This window comes from Myxocyprinus asiaticus, chromosome 2 (assembly GCF_019703515.2).
Source record: "Myxocyprinus asiaticus isolate MX2 ecotype Aquarium Trade chromosome 2, UBuf_Myxa_2, whole genome shotgun sequence".
Classification (NCBI taxonomy): domain Eukaryota; kingdom Metazoa; phylum Chordata; class Actinopteri; order Cypriniformes; family Catostomidae; genus Myxocyprinus; species Myxocyprinus asiaticus.
This window is the reverse complement of record NC_059345.1, coordinates 3,756,016-3,783,823: the sequence shown is the minus strand read 5'-3', so window position 1 is coordinate 3,783,823 and position 27,808 is coordinate 3,756,016. Positions and strand designations below refer to the sequence as shown.

General features: G+C 42.5%; 1 protein-coding gene across 3 annotated transcripts; it reads left to right on the top strand.

Moving 5' to 3' along the window:
* On the top strand, positions 1 to 26,885 carry LOC127450220 (zinc transporter ZIP12-like). 3 transcript variants are annotated; one of them, XM_051714122.1, is made up of 12 exons: positions 1 to 226; positions 2,076 to 2,405; positions 7,360 to 7,567; positions 7,952 to 8,097; positions 8,334 to 8,505; positions 11,953 to 12,125; positions 14,856 to 15,008; positions 17,394 to 17,468; positions 17,584 to 17,668; positions 23,652 to 23,810; positions 24,057 to 24,244; positions 26,405 to 26,885. In XM_051714122.1, the coding sequence occupies exons 1-12, from the start codon at positions 47 to 49 to the stop codon at positions 26,531 to 26,533; spliced, it is 1,998 nt and encodes a 665-aa protein (XP_051570082.1). In that variant the 5' UTR covers positions 1 to 46; the 3' UTR covers positions 26,534 to 26,885. The 3 variants fall into 3 exon arrangements, with proteins under 3 accessions (XP_051570082.1, XP_051570101.1, XP_051570091.1); XM_051714131.1 differs by lacking the exons at positions 1 to 226; positions 2,076 to 2,405; positions 7,360 to 7,567; positions 7,952 to 8,097; positions 8,334 to 8,505 and having other exon boundaries at positions 12,066 to 12,137; XM_051714141.1 differs by lacking the exons at positions 1 to 226; positions 2,076 to 2,405; positions 7,360 to 7,567; ... (3 more) ...; positions 17,394 to 17,468; positions 17,584 to 17,668 and having other exon boundaries at positions 8,024 to 8,097.
* Positions 26,886 to 27,808: the final 923 nt, after the last annotated feature.

The window sequence follows — 27,808 nt, the reverse complement described above, 5'->3', positions numbered from 1 at the left end:
TCTTTGAGGGTTTTTGTGTGCAAGTAAGTCTATTTATGGTAGCACAATGTTGCTGGTGTGGCCTCTTTGCTTGTTGTCCTTGCTGAGTATCGTGAGTCGATGCTTGCTGTTGACGGCGGGACAGGAAGTGTTACGTAGAGAGGACATGGGAACACTGGTGACTGACCTCTTCCAAACTGTCCAGTGTCCAGAGCGCACCGGAGTGACCCAGAGCTTCTGTGAACAGGTTAGAGCTAAAAGACTGAATGAATGTTCAAATTAAAAATGTACACAACACATGCACATGCAAAACATACTGATTGGTCAAAACTCTGCACAGAATACAATATTATTATTATTTTGTTTTAGATATAAATGGACACTGTCCCAACTTGTAGAGTGTGTATGTGTATGTTTGTGATTAATCGACCACAAATCCTGTCCCCTCAGCACAAGGATCTCCAGACTTATGTTATTTTCCTAAAATAAAAGGCCCATTGTGTGTGTGTGTGTGTGTGTGTGTGTGTGAGAGAGAGAGAAAGAGAGAGAGAGAGAGAGAGAGAGAGATCAACTCCCAACAGCAGTGGCTAAATCAAATAAGGCAATAACAACAAACCTCAATTCTCATGTGTCTGGTGCAGCCTGATCTCATAAAAATCATGAGACTGTGGCGATATTTTTGCAAAATCAAATTACGTGATTCCTTACACATATCACTAGCACTGTGTGGCGCTAAAAGCAAGTTAAATTTTTCCTAAACAATTGAGGTTTTTGAGGTTAATGCTCTATCGAGTTTTAAATCAACAAAACCGACCTTAAACCTAAACCTAACCGATATTGATTAAAAAACTGAATGTAACATGAAAAGCACAATTGCTGAAGTAACTACATCATTTTGTGATTCTTCTATGACTTTTTGAGCTCACTAGTCACCTTGCGTGCTCTTCAGGACTCGTACCGCGGTCCTTTGCATCGACAGTACAGCGCTTTATCAGTTGAGCACCCGCGCAATTTGATCGCACTCAAACGAGCTTATAAATATAGTTGGTGATAAGTGAATTATTCTTGTTGTAGCGCCTCTAGTGTTCATTTCACCAGGAAACTGCCATGATACGTACATCAAGCCACGTAAAAATCATTTAGCATTGTAACTTGATTCTATGAGTCCAGGTTGGTCTCATGATCGTACGCCACAACGTCAAACCTGTGCCATGGTCGCCATACTTGATTTGGCTGCTGTCGTAAAGATGGCTTTAGTCACCATAGGTTTCGTATTCATTACAATGGGCATTACATGTGTTAAACTCTCGTCCTCCACAATATTTATCTGCCGGTAGACTGTGATTATCCGCTTTCCAACAGCAATCGTGAAGCTGTGTTCATGATTAGCTTCAGAATGTCAACGGCAGTGTCCAGCGCCACCTTGAACTCAGTGGGAAAAGCGGACTGATAGTTAAGACTTGGCGTGCTGCAGTGTTAATTAATATGCACCTTTGCATAGGCTGAAAATACTTGATTTCTATCACAAGTCCCATTTGGGCTTAATTTGTACATCAAATGTTAATGCTAAGTGGTCCTTTCTCCATCATTTTATCACTGACAGGGAAGCGCTGTTGTGGTGTCCATCACTGTAATGACACCGGGTGGACACATTACAAAGGCTCCACCCTTCCAACAAGTGTTTATGCTGGTTTATGCTGTATTAACGGAAAATGCATAAATCGCGATTAAGAAAAATTAACAAATTAAACTTTTTAAATGAATCGCATGCGATTAACACGTTAATTCCGACAGCTCTAGATTAAATGTAAAGTAGGCATTGATATGTTGTTGTGTAGGGGTCAGATGCAAATGTATAGTGTGACATCACAACGTGGAGGAAGTAGAGAATGAGTCATTTTGGCAGCTTGATTTCAACAAATGCTTTTTTTGCAGCGAGGGGGAAGTTTTGAGTTCTGAAACGTACAGTATGTTTTTATAGTACAATGACATCTTATATGTCAAAAGATCAAGGCAAATTTGATGCTTCATGATTCTTCACCCCTTTAAAAAAATCTTCATTTTTAGTATTATTGTTTTTATTTCACTGTTGATAGTGTCTCACTCCAGAGCGGCTGCTGTCAGTACTGGAAGATGATGGGACAGATGACCTCAGTGTGGAGGACTACCATCGTGTGTCCACTGTCCTCCTCTATTACATCATCAATATGAGACGCCTCTGCAGTCCCAGAGTCTCATTCTCTTCCTCCTCTCCAGATCTGTCTCTCAGTTACAAGCAGTGTCTGAGGGCTCTGACAACTCTTCATCCACTGGAGGATGAGCGGTACCTGTCAGTCAATGAGACAGATAGTATACTGCAGCTTATTAACCAGAACTACCAGCCACATCGCAATGCAGAACAAATACCAGACTCAAAACACACACAGGTATGAAAAAGCCACATACATAATCATCAATATAGTATGACCGTAGTTTACAGATTAATGTTGTGTGCGTCATTTTCATCATGTTTTCTGAACCATCATGGACGAATGTAATTTCCATCAAATCTCAAGTGATGTATTATGTTTAATAAACAGGGATGGAAACTACTCACTTTTCAGCTAAAGTCACCTTCCCTATCTGTCACTCACTCGATGTTGTGTCGATATAGTGACACTAGGGGTCACTCTTGGGAGCCCCAAACACCTCTGCTTTTTTTTAAAAAGGCCAATGAGAATTGGCGAGTGGAATTTGCATGCCACTCCCCCGGACAAAAGGAGCTGGTATGCAACCACTCATTCAGATTTTCTCTTCAGAGCCGAGCGTTTGTATTCAGTGCACTGAATTCAATTCCCTCCAAAGACGCACCTCAAAATGACTGGATTTACGGCGCATTTCAGCATCTACTCCCCCTCTGCACCCATGGAGTGCAGAGAACGCCCTGGGTGCTTCGGCAGAGCGAAAATAAGAGAGTATATTCTAAAAGAGTATATTTTCATTCACAAAAAGAGCGGCACACACGGAACATCTTTTTAAAGATGCCTTTCCGTTTGTGTGTTATTCCTGGTTGCGGTCGTTATCTCTCCGATTCTGATGGCCACAATCACTGTCTTACGTGTCTGGGCACTGCCCACACGGAGACATCGTTCGTGGATGAGTCATGTCCTCATTGCCTGAACATGACCATGGCAACGTTGCGGTCGCGGCTTGCTTTCATAAGAAAGCAAGCCACCCCAGCGGCTCCCCGCACCAGTCCTTCTACCTACGGGTTTGAGGCTGCATCAGTTAGCACTGGGGGTGATTTGGGGACATCAATGGGACCACCTCCGCCGGGTATCCCCCCACGGACCTCCCATTCCCCAGCACGCTCGCTTGCCCTGATCGGGCTCTCGCATGAGACCGCCAGCTCGTCTCAGCGCAAGTTCGACTTCTTGTTTGGAGCTCAGGAAGACGATGAGTTATCGAGCGCAGCATCAGAAAGCGGGCTCATCCAGTCTGACGCAGAGGCTTCGGCTGGGCTTCCTCATTCAGGAACGGTCACCCAGTCTCACGCCGATGTGGAAATGACGGACATGCTTTCCCAGGCGGCTGCGAGCGTTGGGCTAGAGTGGAACCCTCCACTCTCCCCTGAACTCTCGCAGCTCGATGATTGGTTCCTGGGCTCGGAAGGCCACCCACGGCCAAGCCCTATCCCCATTCCTTTCTTTCCGGAAGTGCATGAGGAGCTGACAAGATCGTAGGAGGCACCTTTTACTGCCCGGTCCCAGTCATTCTGCTCCCCCGCTCTCACTACCCTTGATGGTGGAGTGGCCAGGGTGTATTTGGTGATCCCCCAGGTGGATAAGGCGCTCGCGGTGCACTTGTGTCCTCAGAGCGCCACCACCTGGCGCGGGCACCCGAAGCTCCCATCCAGGGCCTGTAGGTTTATGTTGTCCCTGATGACTGTGGCCTGCGGTGCTGCTGGACAAGCCACCTCCGCCCTGCATGCCATGGCTCTCCTGCAAGTACACCAAGCCAAGGCGCTAAAAGAATTGCACTAGGGTAGTTATGACGCGGGATTGATGCAGGAACTGCGCTCGATGACCGATCTCTCGGGCAGGCGATGTCCACCCTAGTGGTCCAGGAGCGCCACATTTGGCTCAACTTGGTCGAGATGGGAAAGGCGGACAAGGCACGGTTCTTTGACGCCCCCATTTCCCAGGTTGGCCTGTTTGGTGACGCCGTCAAGGACTTTGCCCAGCAGTTCTCAGCAGTGAAGAAGCAGATGGAGGCCTTACAACATATCCTGCCCTGGCATGGCTTAAGACCCCGCAACCTGTCTGCTCGTCGCCAAGGGCGTCCTCCTTCAGCAACAACACCGGTTCCGCCACAGCCCGCCCCCGTGGCCCGGCTCTGGCGTGGAGCCCTCCGCAGTAAGCAGATGCCACCCATCTCACGGCCGGCCACTATGAACCCGAGGAAGGCTTCGAAGCCCCCCAAGACGGGCGAACCAGGGGCGAGGAGACCCGCTTCTCTGGAGCTGGTCGACAGACTACTCCATCCCCCGGTGGAGGGCCGTGTGGAGAATCTTTTTGTCACCCAAAAGCCTGACAAAAGAATGGTTTCCTCATCTCCTGGGTCACATGTCCAGTGCGCCCAGTGTCGTCACGACCACCGTCCACCATCCCATTTTGGCAGGTATGGCGCTCCACCGGTGGACCCCCCGCCCCTGTGCGCCCAGCTGTGGTTCCGGTGTACTACGGGGACGAGATCCCTCCTCCCCCCTCCTCGGCCAATCTTATGGTGGGTGGCAGGAGCCAGGTAAGTGCTTTGATGTCCGTGGACTCAGCACGGCCACAGGGCTCGAGTCCCCTCAACATGGCACCTCGAGCTCCACCCCGCCACGAGGCCCCACCCGCCGGTACGTCCGACGTGATCATTCCCTTGGTCCCCCTCGCCCGGAGTTTGGGCACGTGGCTTGCGCTTTCCAACCCGTTGCAATGGCTGACCCAGACCATCCGACTCGGCTACGCGATTCAGTTCACCAGGCACCCACCCAGGTTCAGCAGCGTCCGCTTCACCTTGGTGAAGGGCGAGAATGCCGCTACCTTGCGTGCGGAGATCACTACCCTTCTGCGCAAGGGCGCGATAGAGCCTTTCACACCAGCTGAGATGAAGAAAGGTTCATCGTACCGAAGAAAGGCGGTGGGTTGCACCAATCCTGGACCTGCGAGTACTGAACCGGGCTTTGCACAGACTCCTGTCAAAGATGCTGATGCAAAAATGCATTCTAATGAGCGTCTGGCATCAAGATTGGTTTGCGGCAGTAGACCTGAAGGATGCGTACTTCCACGTCTTGGTCTTACCTTGACACAGACCCTTCCTGCGGTTTGCCTTCGAAGGTCATGCATACCAGTACAAGGTCCTCCCCTTTGGCCTGTCCTTGTCACCTCGCGTCTTCACGAAGGTCGCAGAGGCGGCCCTTGCACTGCTATGGGAAGTGGGTGTCCGTATCCTCAACTATCTCGATGACTGGCTAATCCTAGTTCACTCTCGAGAGTTGCTGTGCGCACACAGGGACCTCGTGCTCCGGTACCTCAGCCGACTGGGGCTTCAGGTCAACTGGGAAAAGAGCAAACTCTTCCCGGTTCAGAGCATCTCTTTTCTCGGTTTGGAGTTGGACTCAGTCTCGATAACAGCGCGCCTCATGAACAAGCATGCGCAGTCGGTGCTAAACTGTCTGAAGGCGTTCAGACGGAGGACAGCGGTTCCACTGAAATCTTTTCAGAGGCTCCTGGGGCATATGGCATCCTCAGCGGCGGCCACACCACTCGGGTTGATGCATATGAGACCGCTTCAGCAATGGCTTCAGATTCGAGTCCCAAGATGGGCAGCCACGGGACACATCGTGTGGCCATCATGCCAATCTGTCAACGCCTCTTCAGTCCTTGGACCGACCTTGCATTTCTATGGGCAGGGGTTCCCCTATAGTAGGTCTCCAGGTGCGTCGTGGTTACAACAGACACCTCCAAGACGGGCTGGGGCATCTTCAGGGGGCAGTGGGGCAGTGGTGGCTCAGTGGTTAAGGCTCTGGGTTACTGATCGGAGGTTGGGGGTTCAAACCCCAGCACTGCCAAGATGCCACTGTTGGGCCCTTGAGCAAGGCCCTTGACCCTATCTGCTCCAGGGGTGCCATATCATGGCTGACCCTGCACTCTGACCCCAGCTTAGTTGGGATATGTGAAAAAAAGAATTTCACTGTATATGTGCAAACATATAATGTGTGATAAATATAAATTAAAAAATTAATTAATCAAGGTCTTCAGGAGTGCTTGAAGATTACAAGAAGGCATTTTGGAGCAGGGCTGGAACTAAACTCTGCAGGGCTACAGCCCTCCAGGAACTGAGTTTGACACCCCTGTCCTACAGGATAATGTCAGGGTGGCTGTGTGCCAGCTGAAGCTCAGTAGAAGTTGGGTGATGTAGCAGGACAATGACCCTAAACATCAAAGTAAATCCACTACAGAATGGCTTCAAAAAAATCCACCTTTTGGAGTGGCCCAGTCAGAGCCCAGACCTTAACCCAGTAGAGATGCTGTGGAATGACCTCAAGAGAGCTGTACACACCATACATCCTAAGAATATGACTGAGCTGAAGCGGTTCTGTAAGGAAAAATGGTCCAAAACTTCTTCTGAATGTTGTTCAGGTCTAAGTTTAGCTACCAGAAACTTTTGATTTAAGTTATTGCTGCCAAAGGAGGATCAACCAGTTATTAAATCAAAGGGTTCACTTACTTTTTCCACAGCACTGTGAATGTTTAATGGGATGTGTTCAATAAAGACATGAAAGTTTATAATTGTGTGTGTGTTGTTATCTTAAGCACATTGTGTTTGTCTATACTTGTGACTTTGATGAAGATAAGATCACATTTTATGACCAATTAATGCAGAAAACCAGCTGATTCCAAAGGGTTCACAGTAAATATTGTTTATATTTACCTTGATTTTTCTTTGTTTCACACTTCATATCTTCTTGGTTACCAAGTACTCTTACTTTTGAAAAACTTAGCAAAATTGTTGGGCATAGTGGAAATGATGCCTTTGCTTAGATTATCATAGTTTTAAAAATGAACGTTAGTTTCATGATAAATTTTCATAGTTCAAGTTTAAAAGTCAGGGTTTGGGACAAACAGGATAAACAATCAAATATATGCAGAAAAGACATTTGAAAAGTAGCAAAAAGTAATTAAGGGGGCGGTAAAAATTTCCAAGACAGTTTTGATGTGACTCATAATAAAGAGTAAAAATTAGTTTAAATAAAAATCAACAGCAAAGTGCACATAGTGCACCTAAAATGTAGGACCCCAAAACGTTGGCTTCTTTTGCCTCTATTCTCAATCTGTCCTTTTGTGTTTGCAGTGCATTAATGCAGCTCATTTGATGGACGAGGTCGCTGTGACTGACAGCCGTGGTGCTGACATCCCCTCTGCTCCACGATTGGCTGCAGCGATTGTCAATCACCTGAGGAAGGGCCACTGCATTAGCAAAAGGAACCTTACCTCTCCTGCTTACTTCATAGACTTTATATTCCAGTCTCTGAACCGCACCAGTTGTCTGCATGTCATGGGTGAATATACACATAAACATACAATATACTGACAGGCCCACAAATGCTAGTAGTTCACCTAAAAATTAAAATTCTCTCATCATTTACTCACTTTCATACCATCCCAGATGTGTATGACTTTCTTTCTTTCTTTCTTTCTTTCTTTTTTCTTCTGCTGAAGACAAACAAAGATTTTTAGAAGAACGTCTGTTTGTTGGTCTATATGATGCAAGTCAAAAGGTTCCTAAACTTTGAAGCTCAAAAAAGCACATAAAGGCAGCATAAAAGTAATCCATATGACTCCAGTGTTTTAATCCATGTCTTCAGAACTGATATGATAGGTGTGGGTGAGAAAAAGATCAATATTTAAGTCATTTTTTACTATAAAGTTTCATTTTGATTCAGATCTAGAGTTGCTGTTGCATCGGCTTGGACTTGGTGGAGCTCAACAGTTACATAGCAAGGAAAGATGGAGTCTGCAAAAATCCCTTTCAAAGGAACATTTTGCATCTAGTCAGGATCAAACCACAGCTGACAAGGAATGGTCACAGGTACATCAATAAAGAGAGAAACTCATTATAAGAGGTGACGTTCACACAGCTGCAGAATATGGCTGTCAGTCCTGTTTGGAGTGCTAATTATGATTATCTTTATACACAGTTTGGTTATACAAAAGAATGACAGCTGCATATTATAACTGAAGTGATTACCTGAAATTTTCAGGGATTTTCAATTGCTTTTATGCCCCTTTTTAACATATATTTCCTTTTTTTTATTCTTCTAAAAGGTTTGCTTCTCAGCTAATCAGCTGCTGGATATTTTTGCTCTAGATCCTCATTCTTCAATCTCTAGAGATCATTTCAGGCACATTTGTCCAGCCATCCTTCAGCAGTTAATAGGAAATGCCTGTAAACTGTCAGAACCAACAGTGAGGAGTTCTCCACCCACTGACATTGAGAGTAAGATTTCTGATAAGAGGTCGACCGATAGTGGGTGGTGGAAAAGGTTGATAACGATTAATAAGCCGATAGTTTTTTTAATGGATTTACAGAGTGACTTATAAACATTTTCTTAGTCTCACTATGTCGGGCACAGACACAGAGGCTACAAAAGTTTAAAATAAATAAAATCCCAGATGTGGTTTAAGCCAAGCGTACACTACACAACTTGCAGTCGGCACCCTGCAACTCACAGGACTAAAGTGTATCAACTACATGACCATTCGTCCCTGAATGAGGCCATGTGTACACTGGTATCAAGATGCATTTTGGGTGATCACCGTTACACCTGGTCGTCTCTTTTGATCAATTGTGTTCTGATTTCGAGGGGAGAGTCTCTGATTTCATGAGGACATACATCAATTATTACATCTGTGTATTACTGAATGATAATAAAGTGCAAAATGGTAAAAGACGAGAAAGAAAGCGCTAAAAACCGGTGCACAGTTTCTCTTAATTTTTTCATGCGATCATGACTTTTAGAGCAGAATTCGGAGTTATTTTAGTGCAGTACCTGTAAGTGAGCTTCTAACGTGTGTGCTGCTCATTTCTGTCTGTATCCCTATTGTACATGTTCATGCATTTGCTTTTTTAAATTTTTTACATACGCTTATCTCCCTTTAAATCTGCATGGAACCGATGAAAAACCGGCCGTTACAGCTGTTTTTAGCATCGTCCCGTTTCAAATCGTCCCGCCACCTGGCGCGGACTCCCAATGCTCCCGTCCAAGGCCTGTAGGTTCACGTCGTCCCTGACGGCCAAAGCCTACAGTGCTGCAGGATAAGCTGCCTCCACCCTGCACGCCATGGCTCTCCTGCAGGTCCACCAAGCCAAGGCGCTACAAGAACTGCACAAGGGTATTTCCGCCCCAGATTTGATGCAGGAACTGCACTCAGTGACCGACCCGCTCTCCGGGTGACGAAGGTCACAGTGCGGTCTCTCAGGCGGGCGATGTCCACCTTAGTGGTCCAGGAGCGCCACCTTTGGCTCAACCTGGTCGAGGTGGGTGAGGCCGACAAGGCACGGTTCCTTGCTGCCCCTATCTCCCAGGTTGGCCTATTCGGCAACACCGTAGAGGACTTTGCCCAGCAGTTCTCGACGGTGAAGCAGCAGATGGAGACCTCCAAGATGGGCTAGGGTGCTGTTTGCAATGGGCGTGCAGCCGCCGGCTTGTGTTCCCTAGATGACTTCCTCTGAGCCCTGTGGCAGTCGAGTTTTCGGAGAGACAGTACACGTGCTAATTAAAGCCCTGTACTGGGGTAGGTGCTCCGCATGTGGCGGTTCCCCGTAGGTAACCCCATGCGATGTATATCTTCCGCTAATTAGTTTCCCTGTTTGCAAACTGCATCTTCCTTGGGCAGAGGCCCCTCTGCCCCAGTCTCCATGCTTGTAGTAACTCCTCTCCCATTTGGTAGGACCTACCATGAGACTTCTCCACATGACATACTTCCGACATAGCTCGGCAAGACCATGTGACGTATTTCCACTTAAATACCCCCCCCCCCCGGGCAAGGTGTGGTCTCCGCGGTGTTCTCCCCTTGGGAGGGACACCCCCCGACTAGACCTGGCTGGCCCAGTCGGATAATCCCTCTTTTTTTAGGGATTGGAAAAAAAGAAGGGGAAAAAAGGCCACGACTGGGCTAGACTGTCTCTATCTTTTGGGTAGTCGACTTGTCCAAAAGGGCCATTCGACACTCATAACAATTTTGGGGGAGGTTATGTGTCAGCCTGGTGCGCTGGCTACGAGGCACACAGTGGTCTGCCCGTCATACACCGCCAGTTCACATAACACAGTTCAGCCAGTTGCGGCGTTTTGTATAGGGACCCCTAGTGTCACTACATCGACACAACGTCAAGTGAGTGACAGATAGGGAACGTCCTGGTTACTTGCGTAACCTCCGTTCCCTGATGGACAGAACGAGACGTTGTGTCCCTCCTGCCACAACTCTGAACTACCCGCTGAAATGGCCGGACCTTGTCTCGGCTCCTCAGCATAAAACCTGAATGAGTGGTTGCATGCCAGCTCCTTTTATACCTGTATGTCCGGGGGAGTGGCATGCAAATACCACTCGCCAATTTTCATTGGCCTTTTATCAAAGACCAGACGTGTCTAGGGCTCCCAAGAGTGACCCCTAGTGTCACTACATCGACACAACTTCTCGTTCCCTCCATCAGGGAATGGAGGTTACGCAAGTAATCAGGACGTTTATTAGTATACACAAGATATGACACTTTATGGAGACACTTTATGTGTCACATTTTTCTTTGCGTGCCCTCGCCTCAGTTTAAAATACCTGATAATCTAATCAAAATAAGAAAATATGCATTGATGTGAGGATAAAAATATGCATGAATATTGACAATGATGAAATATTGGGGAACATGGAGGAATAAAAAAAAAAACTATCGGCAACTATCGGCATAGACTTTTGCAGATCTATTGATACCGATTAATCGGTAAAACGGACACATTGGTCTACCTCTATTTCTGATGTCAAATTTGTATGTTATTTCAGAAGAATAAGAATGCGTGATATAATGTATTTTGCTTGGATCCTAAAAGAATAGGTCAGGCAAAAATGAAAGTTTTGTCATTATTTACTCACCGTTATGTCGTTCCCGTTTTCTGTGGAACATAAAAGGAGAATTCATTTCCAATATAAAGCTATATTCCAAGTCTTCTGAAGTCTTACAATAGTTTTATGTGTGGAAAAGACCGAAATTAAAGTTTATTGATTTCTTATTCTGTTTTGTTTCTTCTTATTTATTTCTTATTCTATTTTAATGTTATATATACACAGTATACTATATATATATATATACTATATATATATATATATATATATATATATATATATATATATATATATATATATATATATATATACATATCAATTCTTATTCTATTGATTATCCACATTTTCGTTTTTATTGTGATTTTATGTGTTGAAACTGTATAAAACTAATTTCCCCAATGGGGATTAATAAAGTATTTTCTATTCTATTCTTTTCTATTTTATTCTTCACTGATTTTTATTCTATTGTTCAAGCTTGCGTCTAGCCCACATTTTGATTAAAAATGATGCGTCAATCTCTTTGATGGTCAAATGGCATTGGTTCTTGCATGCGTTATAACAGAATGTGACATGCAATTTTAGAATTGTGGACACCAGCACACAAGCAATGTTGAGCACTTTTAAGGTGCTTTTTTATTTACTATGAACTGTTGTCATATTTAAAAGAGCTGCATATCTTTGACATTTTTCCTGTCATGTTCCACAGAAAAAATAACAGCATACGGGTTCGGAATGACATGAGTGTTAGGGAATTATGACATAACAGTTTTCTTTCCATCCTTAAAAACATTTATTTGTGTTTCTGTCTGCTGTTGTTCTCTCTCTTTGACAGAATACGGTTATAGCACGGTTGCGGTGTTACTGATCACTATCGGCTCAATGTTGGGCATCTGTCTGATCTTTTTTAACTCGTGTAAGGAAACGTACGCCCTCGTTCTGCAGCTGTTTGTGGGTCTGGCTGTGGGAACGCTGTCAGGAGACGCTCTGCTCCACCTCATACCTGAGGTACCAAAATAGGTCTGGAGAACTTAAATGGAATCTCATGTAAAATATAATTGAAGACACTGTTTTTAATTTACAGTAAAAATATGGGTGGTTTATAATGTGGAGTTTTCACTGAAATCTTATTTTAGAAAGAGCCCATAGAACATCAGCGAATGTTTTTGTTCCAAACTGTAGTGTGATGTCTCGCTGTCTCCTGTCTACACAACATGATCACACATGTTGCTTCTGAAAGTTCATATACCTTGAACTCAACCCCATTCGGGTCAATTACTGATAAACAGCATCCTGTTTCAGACATTTTATCATCAGTTCGAACACATTACCTCTAGCACAACCTCCGAGACAGTTTCTGGTCCAGTGGGAACTAGGAAGTAATCATGTACACATAATCAATGATTTACTTGTATTTTCCTTTAAAATGAAATTTTTACTCCACTGATGGTTAGGTTTAGGTTTGGGGTTTGGGTTCACAAAATATGCATCCCTGTTGACTATATGACATAATTTACAAATTAAAATTCATCTCGCTTTAAAGGCGCCACCCTGTGGACATTTCACTCCACACCAGCACCAGTATCCACACTGGAATGGCGTTTTCTTTCACCAAATACATAGACTTTCAGAAAAGGTCTCCATGAACGCATAAATTGGTGAACGATGACACTGGGAAACTGAAAAATGGGCTGATTTGAAATGCATACTGTAGGCAGCATTTCAGGTTATTAATGAATGCCACAATATAGCGTTCCACAAATTACAACAGTAGCGGCTCGTGACCATAATTATAGGTGAGGCAGATCTTGCTCTGAGTGCAATAGGTTACGTATAACCTATGTATTACGTATAACCACTAGGTTTTTTTTTTTTTTTTTTTTTTTTTACATTATTCAACTCGTTCAACTCATTATTCAAACACAAACGCGCTGACACAGTATGTGGCGTCCTTGCATTATTCCACCACAAGGTGGCACTCTTAGAACATAATGTTGATTCTATTCATAATAAGAACGATTTATATTAGATTGTTGACTTGTTGAAGGTCAAAATCGAAATCAAATGATGTTTTATAATGTTAAGTGTTGTTGAAGAACCCCACAGAGTAGAGGAAGTGAAAGCTATGGTGAAATAACTATCTACATACATAAACAGAACTATCTACATGCCAAGAACTAAAAAAATAAAAAATAAATTCTTGATAATAATAGTAAAATAATAATAATCATAATAATAATGTTTTTAATCACAGTAAGTTTCAAGTAGTAAATAGGTTTGCAGTAGAAACCTATTTATTACTATACTACATACTACTATATTACATACACTTCTGCTCAGAGGCGCTTTAAAGTACCTCTGGGCCCATGGGCTCGCTGGTACGATAAGGCCCCCTTCAAGTTGTTGAGCAGGTGGGGTGGGGGGTGCTGGTCCGCTGAGGCCCCCTTCAAGTGCTGGGCATTGAACAAGCACTACACGGACACCATTAATGCTTATGCACTGTCACCATGTCAGCAACCGTGTCTCCTTCTGAAAGCACTTAAACGCACTCCTCCCGCTGGACCCCATGGGAGTTGTAGGCCCCTGGGCTTCAGCCCATATAAACTTGTGTGTTAATGCGCCCCTGCCCACGCTACTGTATACATCTCTCTGTCCCCATGCAAAATAAGAACGAATAATTAAATATGGGTAACATAACATTTTATTCAGTTCAGCGCATCTAAGAGTCAAATGGAGGCTTTTTGACATTCAGTTTTTCATCATACAATACATACAATGTCTTAGTTATCACCTACCTTTGTCATTTGATTGCCAGTCTATTTTTTATGTCTGGATTGTCAGCACCAAGTTGTTTGAGGGCCTATTTGCCCTAAATTTGCAATAGAAACGACACGCTGTTACACACACGTTTATCGATAGTGCTCGCCATGTTCGCAATCTGTCACACTGCAGGCGCGCACTAATACTAAAGTTGCCTTTGGTTTGGCTCTACGTTATGGGCAGATTAATTTCTGCCCAAATGGGTCTAAATGAGGGTTCGTTGCAGTACAATATTTGACCACAGATTTCCATTGGTAAAACTGAAGAGCGCTGTGGAGTTCGGAAGGTCAGGAGACTCTCTTCCTGCTTGTAAATCTGTATCAAATACAGTGTAACGGAGGTTTCAGCAACATTACAACTTAAAAATAGAATAAAAACGTATACTAGGCCTGCTTTTAAATACATGTGTCAGCATTTTGAATACATTACCGATTAACAAATTACATTATTAGAAGTTTATAGTATAGATCTGAGGAGATGAATATTTAGGTGGGGCTGCCCATATGGACGAGCCACACCTGCTCTACAAAGCGACAAAGATACATAGAACACACAAATGTTGAGTGAAATTTCATTCATTTTTATCCAGTCTTTTCAGTACTGCATAAAATATAGTTGTATTTCATATCTTTTATTTGCCTCGACTCCGTCAGGTGTCTTAGTTGAATATTTTCGGGTTTGTCCTGTGAAGCACTCATGCAGTACTGCTTTATTATTTGGCCAGAATTTGGTATCTTATAAGGCAACATAACTTATGCTGACTACAGTCTGGAACAGCCTGTGCGCCAGAAGTGATGCCTTTGATACCTAAAAATGCTGTCTATGTAGGCACCTCACTAGGGTTTGGAACAAAACCAGAGCGATCTGACATGCCAGGGAAATTTCCTTCTGTAATCTTGAATTCTGTCTTGCTTGTAGATCCTTGGTCTTCATAATGACAGCGTTCACAATGATCATGATAACATGGAAGAGAAGGACTACTTGTGGAAAATTTTGGGCATCATTTCTGGAATCTATGGCTTTTTTCTCATTGAAAAAGCTTTCTTTCTATTTATTTCATCAAATGGTCATGTGCGTTCTCACATTTTAGTACACATCTCTAAAAAAAAAAGCCGAACAGGGGTGTCCAAAAGTCTGAGACCACATTTAAAATATAAGAATTTTGTTTTTTTCATTTAAACAGAAATAAACAAAGTGCAAAGAAAAAATATAGCTGCAAGCAGCAATTACAGGGCCAAGCACACCATCGTATGGCATGAATGAATGTGTCACTGGACATCACTGATTATGACTTTAAGAAAAGCAGCATAAAAATAGGTAGAATTGCAAAAATTAAAATACAATTAATTATAAATTTTGACCAATAGGTGGCGCACTCACCAAATTTTCAAGGTGAGGTCAGGGTGTAGTTATAATGCCACTCACAAAGTTTTACGAAAATACGGCAAAGCATTGCAGAGATACAGCCTCGGCTGTACAGCTTTTTGTCGACTTGCCATCAAATTCATTGGTGCGCAATTCGAGAACCGTTTTGTCGATCCAAAAGCTTTTGTTTACTTTTTGTTGTGAGTGTTCCTAGATGATACCCGACAAATTATGTGCAGATCGGATTTACAGCCTAGGAGGAGTTCGAAAAAGTACTGTAGGTTTTTTAATGAAATTAAAAATGCCGGACAAGAAGTATGGCTGACCATGGCAAATTTGGTATCACCATATTCAGCATGACCGAAGGACTCTAAAGAGAGCAGTGATAGGACAATAGGCCAAAATAATCAAACGTTAAAAGCATTTTTAAACATTCCATTATAACCACAAGGTAGCACTGGCCCAAAACTTTATAGGTACCCTCAGAGCATTCTGCCGATGATGCATACCGAGTTTCGTAATGGTATGCATTTGCGAAATACAGCATTTTATGACCAAATCCCAAATGACCAACTCTCAAAATGCCCAACATAGCAAAATTGGCTATCATTTGACTCATTATGCCCCAAGGACTCTAAAGAGACCAGCCTCATAATTTTTCATATCTCCTGACCACTAGGTGGCGCTTTTCCGAAATGCTGCAGGTACCCTCAACTCTTGATGGCTATGACATATACCAAGTATCGTGTTAATACACCAAAGCATTGCGAAGATACAGCCTCACATCCATTTTGGCATGCTCGCGTCGAATTTGTTGAAACGTTATTCGAAAATGGTGTGGTCTATAAAAAATCTTTTGATAACTTTCTGTCCCCTGTGTCTCTAGATGATACATGACAAATCTCTTGCAAATCGGTGAGCCAAATATCATAACTTTCCCATGTATGGTTCTATGGGCAGCCATGAACATCAATGGTGAAAGAAGAAGAACACTAACGAATACAATAGGTGCCTACGCACTTTCAGTGCTCGTAATTATGTCATAAAATGAAGAAGAACTATTTAAGATTCGGCTCTATTTCTAGGTCACTAATCAAATGTAAGCAGATTAGTGACATTGATCGTGTTAATGATTTGGTCAGATTTCTTTGCTTTCATTGAAACATTCTCAAATCATGCTGGATAACATGACCACCAGGATTTGCCAGTTCAAGGGCATGCTGTCATAAGAGCAAAAATGGAACCTACCAAATAATAAGATGTTCTCAAGTTCATGTACATTTTTCACTCAAGATGTTATGCTGACAATAGAATTTATGAATCTTTGTGTTAGAGAAGAATGCAATAAAAGCATATGCATAGTGGTCTCAAATGGTTGGACTCCGCTGTATCTTATGTGTTGTTGATTAGAAAACATCTTGAAAAATCTTGCTTGGTCTTATCTACTTCACATTGCAATGTGGTGGATATATATATATATATACAGTACTGTGCAAAAGTCATAGGGACATAAGATGTTTCACAAAAGCATTTGTCTTAAGATGGTTATTTATATCTTCAGCTTTAGTGTGTCAATAGGAAATATAAATGTTAGACTCCCAAACATTACTTTTGCAAATAGAAAAGATTAGAATAGAAGAACAGGGAGCCCTGCAACAGATGTCATGGCCCCCACAAAGCCCCCCACTGAACATCGTGTCAGTCTGAGATTACATAAAGAGACAGAAGCAATTGAGACAGCCTAAATAGATAGAAGAACTGTGATGAATTCTCCAAGAAGCTTGGAACATCCCATCTGCCAACAACCAAGAAAAACTGTGTCCATGTGTACCTAGGAGAATTGGGTCTGTTTTAAAGGCAAAGGTGGCCACACCGAATATTGATTTAGCTTTTTTATGTTTACTGGACTTTGTATGACATTAAGTGATAAATGAAAACTATTTATGTCATTATTTTTGAAGACATCCTCAGTATGCAACATTTTTCACCAGTGCCTAAAACTTTTGCACAGTACTGTATATATACATATATAAGTATAATTGTGAGTTTGCATAATAATGTATGTTTAACATGGTTTATGTTCCGTCACAGAGTCATTCTCATGGCTTAAACATGGAACTGAACTGCAATGGACAGCGTGGAAAATCCATTTCTACCATGCAATTGGTTAGAGAGTTCTGTATCTGTAAAATCTGTGATTTTACAACCATGAAACCTTTGTCAATGTGTGATGCAAAAAAATATGCACTTCATGATGAAATATATTCCTATTTGTGGTCAGGAAACTTTAGAGGAAACAGAATGTACTGAACTGCGACCTGAAATAAAACCTGTGGAGGCAAACAGCAACCCAGCCGATAAACAAAGTAGGAGCACACATACTGTATACACTTTCAGACACCATCTGTATGATTTTAAACAGTCTATTAGACAAAGATGGTCTAATAAGTTACATTGTGCCAACTTAAGCTAAATGAATAAAACATTTATATGTTTAAATATTCTGAACTTGTAAAAGGGATAAATGTGATGGGATGGATTAGGGTTAGGTTAGGTTACATTTAAACCAGATTGACTGCTGCTTTCGCTGTTATCAGGTTTATGACCTATCATTAAAGGGACAGTTCACCCAAAAATGAAAATTCTCTCATCATTTACTCACCCTCAAGCCATGCCAGATATGTATGACATCCTTTCTTCTGCTGAACACAAACAAAGTTCCCTATCTGTCACTCACTCGACGTTGTGTCAGTGTAGTGACACTAGGGGTCACTCTGGGAGCCCGAAACACCTCTGATCTTTGATAGAAGGCCAATGAGAATATTTGCATACCACTCCCCCGGACATACGGGAATAAAAGGAGCTGGTGTGCAACCACTCATTCAGATTTTCTCTTCGGAGCCGAATGGTCGTTGCTCACTGAGCTGAATTCCCACGGCTGTTCATTCACCTCTGCTGGATCTGACGGCGCATTTCAGCGGCTTCTTCCCCCTCTGCACTGGTGCACTGCAGAGAACGCCCATGGGCACTTCAGGAGAAATAAAAGAGTATATTTCTCTAAAAGAGTATATTTCTCCAAAAGAGCGGCACACACGGAACATCTTTTTAAAGACACGTATTTTTAAAAATGCCTTTCCGTTTGTGTGTTATTCCTGGTTGCACTCGTTATCTCTTGCCCTCTGACGGCCACAATCACTGTCTTTCGTGTCTGGGCGCTGCTCACACGGAGACAGCATTCGTGGATGGGTCATGTACTTATTGCGAGAACATGTCCATGGCAACGATGCGGTCGCGGCTTACCTTTGTAAGAAAGCAAGCCACCCCAGAGGCTCCCCACCTCAGTCCTTCTACCCACGGGTATGAGGCTAGCACAGCTAGCACTGGGGGCGATTTGGGGACCCAATGGGATTACCTCCGCCGGGTATCCCCCCACGGACCTCCCATTCCCCAGCATGCTTGTCTGCCCTGATCAGGCTTCCGGATGAGCCCACCGGCTCGTCTCACGGCGAGTTCGACCTCTTATTTGGAGCCCGCAAAGGTGATAAGCTCTCGAGCGCAGCATCGGAGAGTGGGATCGTCCAGTCAGACGTGGAAGCCTCAGCTGGGCTACTCCCTTCGGGTGCGGTCGCCCAATCACAGGCTGACGCGGAGATGATGACATGCTTTCCCAGGCAGCCGCGAGCCTCGGGCTAGAGTGGAACCCTCCGCTCTCCCCTGAACCCTCGCGGCTCGATGATTGGTTCCTGGGCTCGCGGCGCCGCTCACAGCCACGCCCCGCCCCCGTTCCTTTCTTCCCAGAAGTGCATGAAGAGCTGACAAGGTCATGGGAGGCACCTTTAACTGCCCGGTCCCGATCTTTCAGCTTCCCCACCCTCACTACCCTCGATGGTGGGGCGGCCAAGGGCTATTCGGCAATCCCCCCGGTGGATAAGGCGCTCATGGTGCACCTATGTCCACAGAGCGCCGCCACCTGGCACGGGCACCCAAAGCTTCCATCCAAGGCCTGTAGGTTTACGTCGTCCCTGATGGCCAAAGCCTACGGTGCTGCTGGACAAGCCACCTCCACCCTGCACGCCATGGCTCTCCTGCATGTCCACCAAGCCAAGGCACTAAAGGAACTGCACAAGGGTAGTTCCACCCCAGGATTGATGCAGGAGCTGCGCTCGGCGACCGACCTCACTCTCCGGGCGATGAAGGTCACGGCGCGGTCTCTTGGGCGGGCGATGTCCACCTTGGTGGTCCAGGAGCGCCACCTTTGGCTCAACCTGGTTGAGATGGGAGAGGCCTTCTTTTCTCGGTTTGGAGTTGGACTCAGTCTCGTTGACGGCGCACCTCACGAACGAGCGTGCACATTCCTTAGGGAAATACGACCTGATCATCAGGTTTCTGAGAAGCGCCAAGAGGTTGAATCCCTCCAGCCCGCACCTCGTTCCCTCATGGGACCTCTCTGTAGTTCTTCAGGGTCTACAGAGAGCCCCCTTTGAGCCCTTGCAGTCAGTTGAGCTTAAGGCACTCTCTTTGAAGACTTCCCTCCTGACTGCGCTCACTTCCATCAAGAGGGTAGGAGACTTGCAAGTGTTCTCTGTCAGCGAAACGTGCCTGGAGTTCAGTCCGGGCTACTCGCACGTGATCCTGAGACCCCGACCGGGCTATGTGCCCAAGGTTCCCATGACCCCTTTTAGGGACCAGGTGGTGAACCTGCAAGCGCTGCCCCAGGATGAGGCAGACCCAGCCCTGATGTTGCTGTGTCTGGTGCGTGCTTTACACATCTATTTGAATCGCACGCAGAGCTTTAGAGTCTCTGAGCAGCTCTTTGTCTGCTTTGGTGGACAGCGGAAAGGAAGCGCTGTCTCCAAGCAGAGGATTGCCCACTGGCTCACTGACGTCCAGGATGTGCCGCCCCCAGTAGGGCCACAAGCCCATTCTACCAGGGGTGTAGTGACCTCCTGGGCCTCTCTGGGAGGGGTGTGGTCTCCGCGGTGTCTTCCCCTTGGGAGGGAGACCCCCCCGACTAGACCTGGTGGCCCCAGTCGGTTAATTCCATTTTTTGGGGGGGAGAGGGGAAAAAAAGGGGATAAGAGGCCACGACTGGGCTAGCCCGTCTCTATCTTTTGGGTAGTCAACTTTTCCCTAAAGGGCCTTTTGACACTCATAACAGTGTTGGGGGAGGTTACGTGTCGGCCTGGTGCGCTGGCTACGAGGCACACAGTGGTCTGCCCGTCACACACCGCCAGTTCATGTAACACAGTTCAGCCAGTTGCGGCGTTTCGTATAGGGACCCCCTAGTGTCACTACATTGACACAATGCTCCTCAGCACAAAACCTGAAGGAGTGGTTGCATACCAGCTCCTTTTATACCCGTATGTCCGGGGGAGTGGTATGCAAATACTACTCGCCAATTTTCATTGGCCTTTTATCAAAGACCAGAGGTGTCTCGGGCTCCCAAGAGTGACCCCTAGTGTCACTACATTGACACTCCATCAGGGAACGGAGGTTACGCAAGTAACCTGGACGTTTTTTTTAGAAGTACATCTCAGCTTTGTTGGTCCATACAATGCAAGTAAATGGCGACCAACATTTTGAAGCTCCAAAAAACACATAAAGGCAACATTAAAGTAATCCATAAGACTCCAGTGGTTAAATCTATATCTTCAGAAGTGATATGATAGGTGTGGGTGAGAAACAGATCAATATTCTCCTCCCTGCCCAGTAGGAGGTGATATGTACGAAGAATGCAAATCGTCAAAAACATATGTTTTTTAGGAATATATTCTGTGACTGGCTATGGAAATGAAATAATGCATATACTTATTTTTTTATTATATATTTTAAAATATTTATATAGAAAACCCCCTTATTATTAGGGATGGGATGAATTTCGATATATCGTGAACCAAAAAAATTTCGAACCATATCATGGCATAACTCAATATTTCAAAATTTGCAGCATTGTTTTCTGCCCATGTGATCATAAATGAAATGACCCGTCAAACATCATAATCTCTCTGTCTCTTTTATCCCTACTGCACTGTTTATAGGCTTCACACAAGGTCCTTAAAGTGCTTGAATTTAGCTGTTAGAACTTTAAGAACTGGAATACCTAGAAAATCGACCTTGTTTTGATGAAAAATGCTTGCAGTTAAAGCAGATCCGTGTAATGTGTGTCCATCAAAGATGAGGTGATTCCACTTTCATTAATATTGGGTTTGAGTAAGAGACAGGAATTCAGGAATGACAGATTCTGTCAACACAAGTTATTATTAACTAATTATCTCTATCTTTCCCTTTCTCACAAACACAGACACATACTGTACAAAAGAAAACAGAAAGAGAGGTTTTGGAAGATTTGATCTTGTTTGATGTTGCTCGGATCTTATTTTTGATCTATGATATTTCCATGAATAATTGTATCATGACGTGAGGAAAAACAATGATATAAAAAGGTTGCTATTTATCGATTGTCTGTGCTACAAAGGTTTTTAACAACAACAACAAAAAATTCCTCTGGACTTTCTGGGGCTTAAAGTTTTTATTATTTCATTTTGCACCAATTTGCACAATCTTAATATACTTTCTGTTCTTTACAGTCAGATAAAAAAGTAATTTGTAATTAAAAGTTAATTGTAATCTCATGCAGCATGGATGCGCTAAAGAAACCGAGAGATTCTCATTGAAATTCGATGAACCGGAACACTGTGAGGCGCTTGTTGAACTCATAAAGTGACAGTAACCGTGGTAGCATTTCTTAGACAAATGAATGTAAACTCAGTGTTATTACTTGTAAATTGTACACATTATTTCAAACAGTGATAGCTCATATCATTATTATATATACAATTTCATGATATAATTATTAGAATGTAGAATTTTTGTATTTTTACAAAGTTAAATTTTTTATGACAAAGTTCATAAAAAACAGGTTCTGTTCAGTTCTGTTGCTTGTTCTGCACCTGATCAGCCTGAATGTAGCCCCCTATTTTTTGAAAGCTTATTTGTTTGGGATCTTTCCTTATACAGAAAGGTATATGAAAAACTTTGAGCATTTATTTTTGTATTAAATAACTTTATTTTGATAAGAAATTATAATGATCATTTTGCTCAAACATTTTTTCAGAAAATCAACAGTTTTCTGTAATATTTTGTCATTTAAGTGTTATTATATAAAATCAAGATTATATCGAATCGCGAATCTCATATTGTATATCGGACCGAACCGTGAGATAACCATATCGTCCCATCCCTACTCATTATCCATGAAATAATATTTTGAATATGATAAGTTCTTTATTTAAACTTGCAAAACACATAAAAGCAGATTTTTGTGTTTAACCCTTAAATGCATCGGTGTTTTGCCAAAAATTATTACACACTCGGGTCTTTAGCAACTCGGCACTTATATCTATCACCAATGGTAGTGCCAACTTTTCAAAAAAAATTCAAGAAAATGAGAAAATAATCAAATGAATTCTGATATATTTTTATGTTCTATTTTTCCTATATCAAAGAGATCATGCAACAAATATAAAACAGGATTTATTACTTCCACATTGAAAATTTCATGAGATGCAACTGGCTGTCAAACACGTACAGAGCTACACATAATCTTCACATAAGCTACAGTACACATAAGTATTTTCTCAGGCACTTATTGAGTCTAAATAGATGCACAACTTACATAATTTCAGTAGTACACCCAAATGTAAACAGCCATATCATACTGTGCATGTGTTACACTTGCTATAGTTAACTTCCATGATGCTTCTTTGTCAAATAGCAATGTCAAATGTAAATCAAGTCAATCACTGATATATCAGTGCCACCTTGAGGAAGGTGGCACTGATATACTGTATGTATGTGTACATGCATATGGGATACTGATAATTCACCATCATCACTCAGAAAATCAATGATAATGTAGTCATTTGTATGAATATAGTACTTATTTGTCTTGTAATAAACAAATAAATATATATATCCTGTGATAGTACACTTATATAGATATGAAATAATCATAAAAATATGATTTGTGGAAGCGTAAAAAAGCAGTACTATTACATATCTCGGGTCTTTAATGATCCACTCTTGGTAATTAAGCAGTTATAAAAAAGATATATTTTGCAATTTTGCCATTTTTTTTCCCGTTACACTATTCTGAAGATAAAGGTTGAAGAATATTAAAGAGGTGTAGGCATAACTCCAAAAAAATGATGAGTTACTGGGTCATTAAAGACCTGTGGTATGCATTAAAGGTTTAATGCACTTCATCAAATGTTGCTGACACAAATGGTGCTCCTCTCATGGAATAAATTAAGTCTGTCTTAATCTCTATTTGATGTTTTTTAAATCCAGAGCGTGGCGTTCCTCTGCTGGCAGTGATGGTGATCGTGGGAGACAGTCTTCATAACTTTGCAGATGGTTTAGTAATAGGTGCTGCTTTCTCAAACACCGTAGAGACAGGAATGGCAACTACTGTAGCGATCCTGTGTCATGAGATCCCACATGAGATGGGTGAGTCATCATGACTTATTCTAAGTAGCATACTACCATTCAACTCATACTATTTATGCAGTCTATACTGTATACTGTGTACAATATGCACATATTGTGTATGCACGGCTTCCCAAAATGTGCAGTATACGACGGAATACACTGTGTGAGATACTGTGTCCCACAGTGTAATGCACTTGACTTAGCAATTTCCAATTTTGGGTTGCATCTCATCAGAAGATGTTGGGGTGTTCTTTCTCTCTGCAGGTGATTTTGCAGTGTTGTTGAGTTCTGGTCTCTCAGTAAAGTGTGCAGTGTTGATGAACTTCCTCAGTGCTCTCACTGCGTTCATGGGGCTTTACATCGGCCTGTTTGTGTCCACTGACACAGAGGTGCAGCAGTGGATATTCACAGTTACTGCAGGAATATTCCTCTATCTCTCACTCGTAGAAATGGTGAGACTTTTCTTTCACTTCTTTTCACACAACTACCAATATTATACTATACTGACAGCCTCGATCAGTAAATTTCCCCACGATGCTTGTATAAACAACAAGCATGGGTTCTGAGGACAACTTCGCTATTTTTATTCTCTTTTGCTTGACTTCATTTCCAGATATTCCAGAGTTGTTGCTGTGTTTGTTTCCTTAACATTCCGTCGCAGCCTGCAGCGGAATTGGGCTGCAATAGTGGGGTTTCCCTCTTACTTTAAACTCTGGGATTCCCCCAACGTACTTGAGCACATATAAGCAGATATGAGGAACAGTAGTCGATATTTTAAATCAAATGGATATTTTTATTTAAGTCTGTATAAACTGGAATAGTTTATAATATGCATGTGTGATTTTCCCTGTTCCCACTGTACTCCCAGAAATGTTCAATTCTTTCAGCTTTGTTGACTTGTTGTTGGGCTCCATCCTATAACGTTAGTAATCCGGTCTGTTCCATGCACATTCACACTTTTCAAGAACCTGTAAGAATGGCGCTAAAGGCCGAAACATACTCTACACAAGTACGTGAATGCAGACACATCTTGCAACGCAAGCTCGATTTCACACGTTGTTGCATTCTTAAATGTGTCAGAGCGCAATTCACAACCCAACGCAAATGTGCTTGCATTCTCAGCATTGCCGCAAGGGGCGCTATAGCGACATTAGTGTGAACTGTCCATTTCTGGGGTGTTTTCTCTTTCAAGTCAGCTACTGACATGGCGGAGCAACAGTTAGAAGAGAATATTGCTGAGCAAGTATGTGTAAATCAGTATATTTATAGCAACTTACCTGAATAATGACACATCCAGTTTAATGGCACATACGTTTGAAGGTGACTCTATCGCCCCCTTGAGTACTGAGGTTTGTTCCTGCCACGGTAACGCAAGAACACACGTTAAGCATGTTCAACTGGACCGAGCACTGGCAATGTGGTGGCCAAGCGATCTCATCTGCGTTCACGTACTTGCATAGAGTATGTTTCGGCCTTAATGCATTTACATGACCACATAAGCTGTGTTCTCATGATAAAACCTAAGTGTGTTAAAGTGCTTTCTTTTAATCACTCAAGCGATGTACGGAAAACGGCATTTTCATTTACATGACGTTTCAGAACGGCCACTTTCTGCAAACAACTTGAAATAAGCCGTTTTCTTAATCAGGTCATTGACTTAACCAATGGTGTGAGATAGGGGTGGGACTATCTGTTCATTTCAACCAATGGGAGATTAATTGTGTTCTTGAAAGCTGTTTTAAAACAATGTTTTAATGTTGACATTTTCTGACAACATGCCCCACTTTCGGGGTAAACTGTATGGGGTACGACACGTGTGCCAACCTGCTATTAAATTGTGAACGAAAGGCTTTTTAACAAAATGTAAACAGTGAGACAATTATGAAACACAAAATAAATAAAGGAATATTCCGGGTTCAAAGCAAGTTAAACTCAGTCGACAGCATTTATGGCAAAATGTTGATTACCACAAAAAATTATTTTTGCTTTTTTTTTTTTGCTTTTTTTTTTTTTGGAGTAATCAGCATTATGCCACAAATGCTGTCGATTGAGCTTAACTTGTATTGAACCCAGAATATTCCTTTAATGAAACAGCAAAAATGAAAAAAGTTCACATACAACAAATTGTAGTTAGTAAATTATGTACAATTCCAACATTTAAAACATATGTGACAAACTGTCCTGACCTGACACATGTAAAATGCTCTTGTCTTATCTACTTTCATTATATAGTTGACTCTTGCCTGTATGTGTGCCAGTTTGGATTCATTGTGTTGTTTAACCTTGTTTACCCAATAGCTATAGTAATATAGGGGGTGTTGGAATGTTAGTTTTCAGGATAGAATGAATTCTATAAAAAATGTGAATATTTTTAACAAGGTGTTTGAAACAACATACACATCACTGAAAAAACACACATCTGTGTAGTTGGACTTTTGATTTAAAGCCTTACAGTTATATAGCCATTGTGACAACTTTCCCGTGTGACAAATAACCCCCAGTCTTTTTTTATAACCTCTTACCCGCTTATAAAATAGGATAAGAATGGCATAATCCTGATTTCTAAGGATAATTAAATATCCATTTAACTTCCTCTCACTTTTCTGTTTTAGATGCCTGAGATGAGCAGAGTTCACTCTTCACGGCCATATTTGCTGTTTTTTCTACAGAATATTGGACTGCTGTTGGGCTGGGCCTGCCTGCTCTTACTTGCACTGTTTGAGCATGAACTCACATTTTAACGCACACCAAAACAAAGTCACAATTATGAGCCACTTTTAAAGGCAGAGTCAGTTTTGATGGGAAAAAATATGGTAAAATATTTTAAAACCATTTTGGTGCTTTGACTTAAATTTATGCAACAAAAAAAAAAAAAGTCACAGGAAAAAATTGATAACATTGAAAAATTGATGACAGTGTTGTAACATGTAGATGTATGTGAAATATTACTTTTTTAAACACCAGATTTGGATCAGTATTATTCCGTGATAGGTGTCTTATGATCGAAGGAAAACCCCAACTTTAAGTGCCAGTTTTGAGTGTTTTGTGCAAATTGGTGCAAAATGAAATAATAAAAACTTTAAGCCCCAGAAAGTCCAGAGGAATTTTTTGTTGTTGTTGTTAAAAACCTTTGTAGCACAGACAATCGATAAATAGCAACCTTTTTATATCATTGTTTTTCCTCACGTCATGATACAATTATTCATGGAAATATCATAGATCAAAAATAAGATCCGAGCAACATCAAACAAGATCAGATCTTCCAAAACCTCTCTTTCTGTTTTCTTTTGTACAGTATGTGTCTGTGTTTGTGAGAAAGGGAGAGAAAGATAGAGATAATTAGTTAATAATAACTTGTGTTGACAGAATCTGTCATTCCTGAATTCCTGTCTCTTACTCAAACCCAAGATAATTGCCCTTGCTAAAATTTTTTGATTGCCTTTAATAATGATTTTGTCACCATTTACTGCATTGTGTGAGTGTGTGTGTGTGTGTGTGTGTGTGTGTGTGTGTGTGAGTGTGTGTGTGTGAGTGTGTGTGTGAGTGTGTGTGTGTGTGTGAGTGTGTGTGTGTGTGTGAGAGAGTGTGTGAGTGTGTGTGTGTGTGTGAGTGTGTGTGTGTGTGAGAGAGTGTGTGAGTGTGTGTGTGTGTGTGTGTGAGTGTGTGTGTGTGTGTGAGTGTGTGTGTGTGTGAGTGTGTGTGTGAGTGTGTGTGTGAGTGTGTGTGTGTGTGTGAGTGTGTGTGTGAGTGTGTGTGTGTGTGTGAGAGAGTGTGTGAGTGTGTGTGTGTGTGTGAGTGTGTGTGTGTGTGAGAGAGTGTGTGAGTGTGTGTGTGTGTGTAGGTGTGTGTGTGTGTGTGTGTGTGTTATAAATTTCAGTTAGGCAATAGAAGTGAATGGGGCCAATTGCCAAACATTAAAATACACACTGTTTCAAATGAATAGTTACAAGACATACTGTAAACATTATACATTTTATCATGATTTTAGTGTGATAAAATCCCTGTTCTAATTTTTT

What these genes read in the sequence shown, in the direction of transcription:
- LOC127450220 (XM_051714122.1), top strand. Translation starts at nt 47, where the DNA reads ATGTTGCTGGTGTGGCCTCTTTGCTTGTTGTCCTTGCTGAGTATCGTG. An exon ending in TCCACCCACTGACATTGAGA is followed by an intron (nt 8,506 to 11,952) that starts GTAAGATTTCTG and finishes TCTCTTTGACAG; the next exon opens with AATACGGTTATAGCACGGTT. An exon ending in ATCTCTCACTCGTAGAAATG is followed by an intron (nt 24,245 to 26,404) that starts GTGAGACTTTTC and finishes TTTCTGTTTTAG; the next exon opens with ATGCCTGAGATGAGCAGAGT.